The sequence below is a fragment of the Amblyomma mixtum genome, chromosome 4 (genome assembly GCF_055824585.1).
Source record: "Amblyomma mixtum isolate Tamu chromosome 4, ASM5582458v1, whole genome shotgun sequence".
Classification (NCBI taxonomy): Eukaryota; Metazoa; Arthropoda; class Arachnida; order Ixodida; family Ixodidae; genus Amblyomma; species Amblyomma mixtum.
Genome location: NC_143015.1, coordinates 105,893,601 through 105,899,672, shown reverse-complemented (window position 1 = coordinate 105,899,672; position 6,072 = coordinate 105,893,601). Strand labels below are relative to the sequence as shown.

At 47.9% G+C, this 6,072-nt stretch overlaps 1 protein-coding gene across 1 annotated transcript in view; it reads left to right on the top strand.

Annotated features, from left to right (window-relative positions):
* The window catches only part of LOC149347716 (leukocyte receptor cluster member 8-like), a 28,284-nt gene that overhangs the window by 1,674 nt on the left and 20,538 nt on the right, over positions 1–6,072 (top strand). Inside the window, exons 2-4 of the mRNA XM_089587378.1 lie at positions 1,321–1,542; positions 3,019–3,079; positions 4,782–5,202. Coding sequence (XP_089443504.1) covers positions 1,321–1,542; positions 3,019–3,079; positions 4,782–5,202 — 704 coding nt within the window. The remainder of the gene's footprint in view (positions 1–1,320; positions 1,543–3,018; positions 3,080–4,781; positions 5,203–6,072) is intronic.

Here is a 6,072-nt window from a genome sequence, read left to right as displayed (position 1 = left end):
TAGCATTGCGATATGAAGTGGATATGTAGGATTCTAATCTCTCCGAGCCTCCTCTTTATCTGTAGCAAGAGGTGGGAGGGAGTGCATATCTGTGCCGCCGTTGGTAGGGTGTAAAAGGCCCTGGCGGTACAGGTCGGATTGTGACGCGGTTTCTGTGAAGAGCGGGAAGTGTTGCTCTAGTGCTTTGGTCCTGCTACACTGTATTCTGCATACTCTGCATGGACAGATAGGTTGATGTGAATCTTTTCTTGTGCGTCAACAAATGGAGACAAAACCGCTGTGTCAAAGACCACTGGTTGCAAGTGGAAGCGCACGTGTTGTCACAGGCATGCTGGGATGTGCGATACTAAGTTGGGTTATCTCTGCCGGTCATCGTGGCAGAGAAGTCTCGCTGCGGAGTGGGTAGCACGCGGGCACTCATCTGGGCGAAGTGGTTGGATTTCTGGTGCGAGAATGCCTGTTCGGTGAGCATTTTGAATGTGTGCCGCAAGAATGCAGATTGACGCTCCTTTGCTACTGCCGTATGAAGTCTGTTTATGGTTGGGGTGTGTCGCCTCTTCGCTGCTTGATGGCTACTTGGATGTCATGCCTATGTGGATGTTGAATTAGGTCTGCCTTACCACCAAACTATTTCCTTTCCGATAACCTCATCATCGTGCATTCAGCTTTATATTGAGCAGTTGGCCAAAACTTGCTTCTGGTAAAACTTGCTTCTGGTTTTTTTTTCTTGTTTGTGAAGCTGGGTCAGCATTTGCTTGTGTACAAATGCAGCAGAACTGATTATTGATTGATGCTGTTTAAGTCAGATTGCAGCACTACTCTGCATTTGTGTAATAGGAACCGGCAGAGGTACAGCCAGCCAAATCTTTAGCTGGCGTGCGTGACAGCCGCGTATTCCCTGCTCCTGGAGCTTATGACAGAGAAAAGTTGGGAAAATATCAAATCTAAGCACAGGCTAACTGAGCCCGTGCTTAGTATTGAGCTTTCCGCAAGTTTGCTTCGTCGCAAAGTGCAGGAGCACAGAAAAAGCAGTCATCGCGCAAGCTAGCTAAAGATTTGGCCGGCTCTACATAGGTTTCGGCTAACATTGGACATTCAAAAAGGCAGTGGTGCAAAACTTCCCCCTAAGCACTCCATTGCTATGCCCATTCTGTAGCTACATTTTATATTCTGTTGCCTTTATCTGCCTAGTGTGTTGTGTCTACGTGAGGCCCTAATGGTTTGCCTTTATTTAAGCATAGCGCAGCATTGTCAGTACTGTACTCAAGTGTTTCTTCCCGTTCTTTTTCTTAACAAAAATGATTTCTCCCGCCCGTGCAGTAAGCCGGACGGCTGCAAGGAGATGGAGGCTGCTGTGCCCGTGGACCCGAGCCAAGCTTGGGAGAACGCACGCAAGGCCCTGGAGAAAGTGCAGACAACCAATGGCAAGACAGTGACTGGGGCTGACCAGCAGGCCCCTGCCGGCTACGGAGCTGGATTTGGCTACGGCTTCTGGCCCGGCCAGCACCAGCAGCAGGGATGCATGTATCCGGGATACATGGGGTGCGTGTTCATCTCATTCAATTCAATTCTTTTTTTATTATCATTTCTTCAGCACAGTACATAACATCACTGTCTGGATCCTTAGCCAAAGGCTAGTTATGGATCCATGCAATAAAAGCAGAGAGGTTAGTGAGGACAAATGCCTTCTACTGCATGCCAAAATAATACACATAAGAATGGTGGAAAAATGCAAAGCGTACAAGCAAGATGGTTCAAATTACAGAAATACAAGAGGGCTCATGACAAAAAAAATATAGGAGTGTGCAAAAAAAAAAAAAAACATATGAGGGCAGGAACAGCATTCCTGTTGTTGCCTTAGAAGTGATTATTCAATGACATATGAATGGCAAACACAACATCGACAACATTGTGACGTTCACTGATTCTGTGGCTTGTGGGTGGTAGATTTCTAGGTTTTCCCTTTTTTTTTTCTGTAGCACGTGTAAACACTTGCGTGGTAGTGCCTGGGATTGTGGGATTTCTCGGTCACTGTACTCCCTGCAGACAGTGCCCATACTGTGGACAGGTGCCTAACGTATACCAGAGGGTGTGGGCACATCAATCTAACGATGGCCCTAACCGCCAGCACTGGCTGGTGGGGAAGGCCAAAGCAGCAGCGATAACCAGTGGACTGCTGGACTTGCTCCAAGTAGATTCTATAGCCAGTGGACTGCTGGACTTGCCCCAAGCAGTTTCTATCAATGAAGATGTTTTCAATTAATCTGGATCACTTTTTAGAGGTAGCGAGGGCCCATAAGCAGTAGCAGGTGTGACACGCATAACTGTAAATGCGTGAGCCATGTTGCACCATTGACATGTTGTGCGCACGTGTGGAATGTAAATCAAGCTCCTCGCTCGTTAGTGTAAACTTTTCTCTCTTATCTGTGTGTCATAATTTGACTTACAGCTGCTGGTATTGGGTGTGCTGGGCATCCCATGGGGTGGCAAGTGTATGCATGCTTGTACAGGCATTCCATTGCTCAGCAGTAGCGGGTTGCATTACATAAGTAAGGGGTTTTTTTTTTTCTTGAAATAAAATGCCATGCCTCCGATAAAGGAAAAAACTGGTTATGTTTTGCAGCTTTTTTTTTTTCCTCATTTTGGCCCTCTGCCATTGATTTTGGGTTTCAGGTGGGGTAGGTGACTTCCACATAGCTATGCATGCTTTAATTTGTTAGTACCATTACTTAAAACAAAAACTCCAAATGCTTGATGTCTGTACTCCTTTAAAAATTTTATTTTGGTGTAAGCAGGGTCGTTTTAATGACACTTTTGCAAGCAAAGGAAGCTTGTGAGGGCACTACAGTAGTGATAGCTGCTTCCACATGGTTGGTGCAGCCCACTTTTTCTTAGTTTTGTGTTAGTACTGCAGTCAGCTGTATTAATCTGTCTTGTGTGCTTTTACCAAGCCTTGTGAGCAACATAAGCGAGTGAGAAATATTGGTGAAGTAATCATTTTTTTGTGTTCGTGTGCAGGTATAATGGCTACCCAACACAAGGGCCCGGAGGTTCCGGCTATGGCTTCTATCCTCACTTGGTGAGTGATCATATTTTGTTCACACCTAGGATTGGGTCAAGGTGCTCCATGTTTTTATGGGTGCCCAGTAAATGAGACTAATGGGGTGGGGAGATAATGGCTAGAGAAAGCAGCATAATGAACTGAAATTCGAGCTAGTCGGTCGCCGTTTCTTCTTGTGAGCAGCTCAATAGGTGGACAACTTGCCTTGTCGTTCATCATTATCCCATACCAGCATGGGTGAAGGCGTGGCACCGCTTCAGACAAAGAGCGAAAAATTGACAGACAATTACAGTTGTCAGTAATGCAAAATTGAACGCAGCTGTTTATGGCTGGCAGGTTGGGCGTTACGCTGCTAGCCACTTTGCATGATCTTCTGTGGTAGCTGCCTTTCATGTGGCATTTCACTCTGCTACTTGGACAACCGATTACGCCGACAACTATAATGTGGAATGGAGAAACGGGCGCCTGCGAGCTGCGCTCTGAAACAAATTTGGAATAGAAAGAACCGTTATAGCAATTGTCTACTTCCTAATGTGGGGTGGGTTGGTTGTTACTGCATAGTGGGCGGAAAGCTAGGTGGGCAGATGAGATTACGAAGTTAGCGGGGATAGGGTGGCTGCAGCTGGCACAGGACAGGGTTAATTGGAGAGACATGGAAAAGGCCTTTGCCCTGCAGTGGGCATAGCTAGGCTAATTCAGGCTTATTCATGATGAAGTTAGCGCCAAAAACAAGGACTAAAGTAGGAGAGAAGACACAGCACGAGCGCTTTGTGTCTTCGTGTTGTGTCTTCTCTCCTACTTTAATCCTCGTTTTTGGTGTAACTTCATCATGAATAAGATTCAACTCGCCCAACTTTCCACCTTACTACTGTATAATTAAGGCTGCGATTTGGGCGAGTTGGTAATGATTCATAGTGAAAACAGCGCGGGAGAACGAGACGGAACAAAGCGCTTGTGTTGTCTGTCTTCGTTCGTCTCATTCTCCCGCGCCGTTTTCACTATGAATAGTCAGGCTGATGGCAGTGATGATGATGATGCTTGGGCTGATTGGAAGTCGGCGCAAGGCCTTTGTTCTGCTGTGGACGTTAGTGGGCTGATGACGATGTTGATACCTGCCCTGTTTTGGAGCAGTCCAAAAAAATGAATGTGCATGTGTGGCGGCGTGTTTGTCCCTCCCCTTTAGCATTGGCAGCATGATGGCAACAGATGGTTTGGTTTATGGGGGTGAACGTCCCAAAAGCGACTCAGGCTATGAGGGACGCCATAGGGAAGGGCTCCGGAAATTTCGACCACGTCAGAGTGCGCGGATTCGAAGTAATGAGGTGACCCACTCATGCTTGACGCCCCCTTTTGGAGCAGCCGACAACTAATAAAATAATTATCGTCCACTCCAAAAGGGGGCGTAAGGCATCCGTGGGTGACCACATTACATACCTCATTACAGCGAACAGAGCCATGGATGCAACCGAACTCATCGAAGCAGAGAGAGAGTTGTGCTAAAGAAGCTGTCAAAGTCTGCAAAGTGTGTAGTTGCAATGTGTAGTCAAAGTGTGTAGTCAAATAAAGCCCTAGTACAGCACAGTCTCGCAGTCAATGCCAAACAGTGCGCCAGGAAAGGCTTTTGCCTTACAGCACTTTAGAGAGCCAAGGTGCCCTCTGAACTTTTTTAGTTGTGGTCCCACTCTTGCACTCACTGTTGGGATGCTTTGTGTCTTTGCAGAACATGTACGGCGGTGGCTATTATGCTTCCGCTCCAATGCAGTACCCCCAGCCCGGTCCGGCTGGTGGGGGCAATGGCTCCGCCCCCACTGGCCCGCCCCTCCCTTCGGGACACGCCCCTCCCCCGCCCCCTCCTGGGGAGCAGGCCCCGCCCCCTTCTGAGAAGGATGGAGGTGGCGGCTCGGATGCCCCTCCCCCGGCGAGTGGGGGCACCCCTGCCCAGGTGCCACAGCAGCAGCAGCCCCCGTCTGGCTTCGGTCAACAGGGCCCTGTCCCTGGCTTTGGACCGGGCTACGGCTCGGGCTTCTGCCCCCAGGGACCCGGCTACGGCTTCTACTACGGCTACAATGGGGTGGGCCCCAACGGAGAGGTCCCAGGTCCCAGGGGTCCCATGCAGTTCAACACTGGCATGCAGGGAAAGCGTGAGTGTGCATGTACAGGGTCCGTCAAAAGTTCCCAGGCCACATGGTCCGCTTTTCATCGGTATATCCTGGTACTTAAGATTCCAACAGAGCTATCGAGGTTTTCAGATGGTAGAACGATCCTCCTTCTATTCTCTACAGATATTTTGAGCTTGAGGGTTTCTCAACAGCCCGACTATGCTGCTCAAAATCAGACCCTGTGGCCTTGGAACTTTTGACGGACCCTGTACATCTCTTCTCGTTGCAGCTTCCAGTCTGGGGCATTGCATGCTTGCAGTAATGTGAGGTAGCAGACATTGGGGTGGAGCAAGTTTAACTTGGAAATAAAATTTCTGTGTTGAGGTTAGATTTATTTATTTATTATGCATACTTTCAAAGCCCATAGGCTCTACAGAAAAGAGTGGTAAATTTGTTACGTTGCAGAACAAAACGAACTATCAGGCACTTTCAGCCGCGATCTTCAAGTGAATGGTATCACAATTGGAGATGGGAAGGTGGTTCCATTCAGTAGCTGTTCTTGGCGAAAAGGAAGGATGGTAAGAGTTAGTGTGGCAAGTTGGCGCTTCGACTTTCTGTTGATGGTTGATGCGAGATGAAATGTAGCTGGGTGTAGTGAAAAGATTTTCTTTCGAGAATGGATTAAAGTAGTACGTCTTATGTGAAAGACAAGGGCGAAAGTACCTGCGATGTAGTGAAAGGTGGGGCAGAATATCATGGACGTGACGCTGGAATGACATATTTAGAGAGGATAAAGCGGGGGGTGCGATTCTGGATGCTTTGAAGGAAAGTAGTGAGATTAGAATGAATAGGATCCCATATGGCCAGGCGTATTCCAATTTTGAACGGACGAGTGTATTGTATTCAGATAAA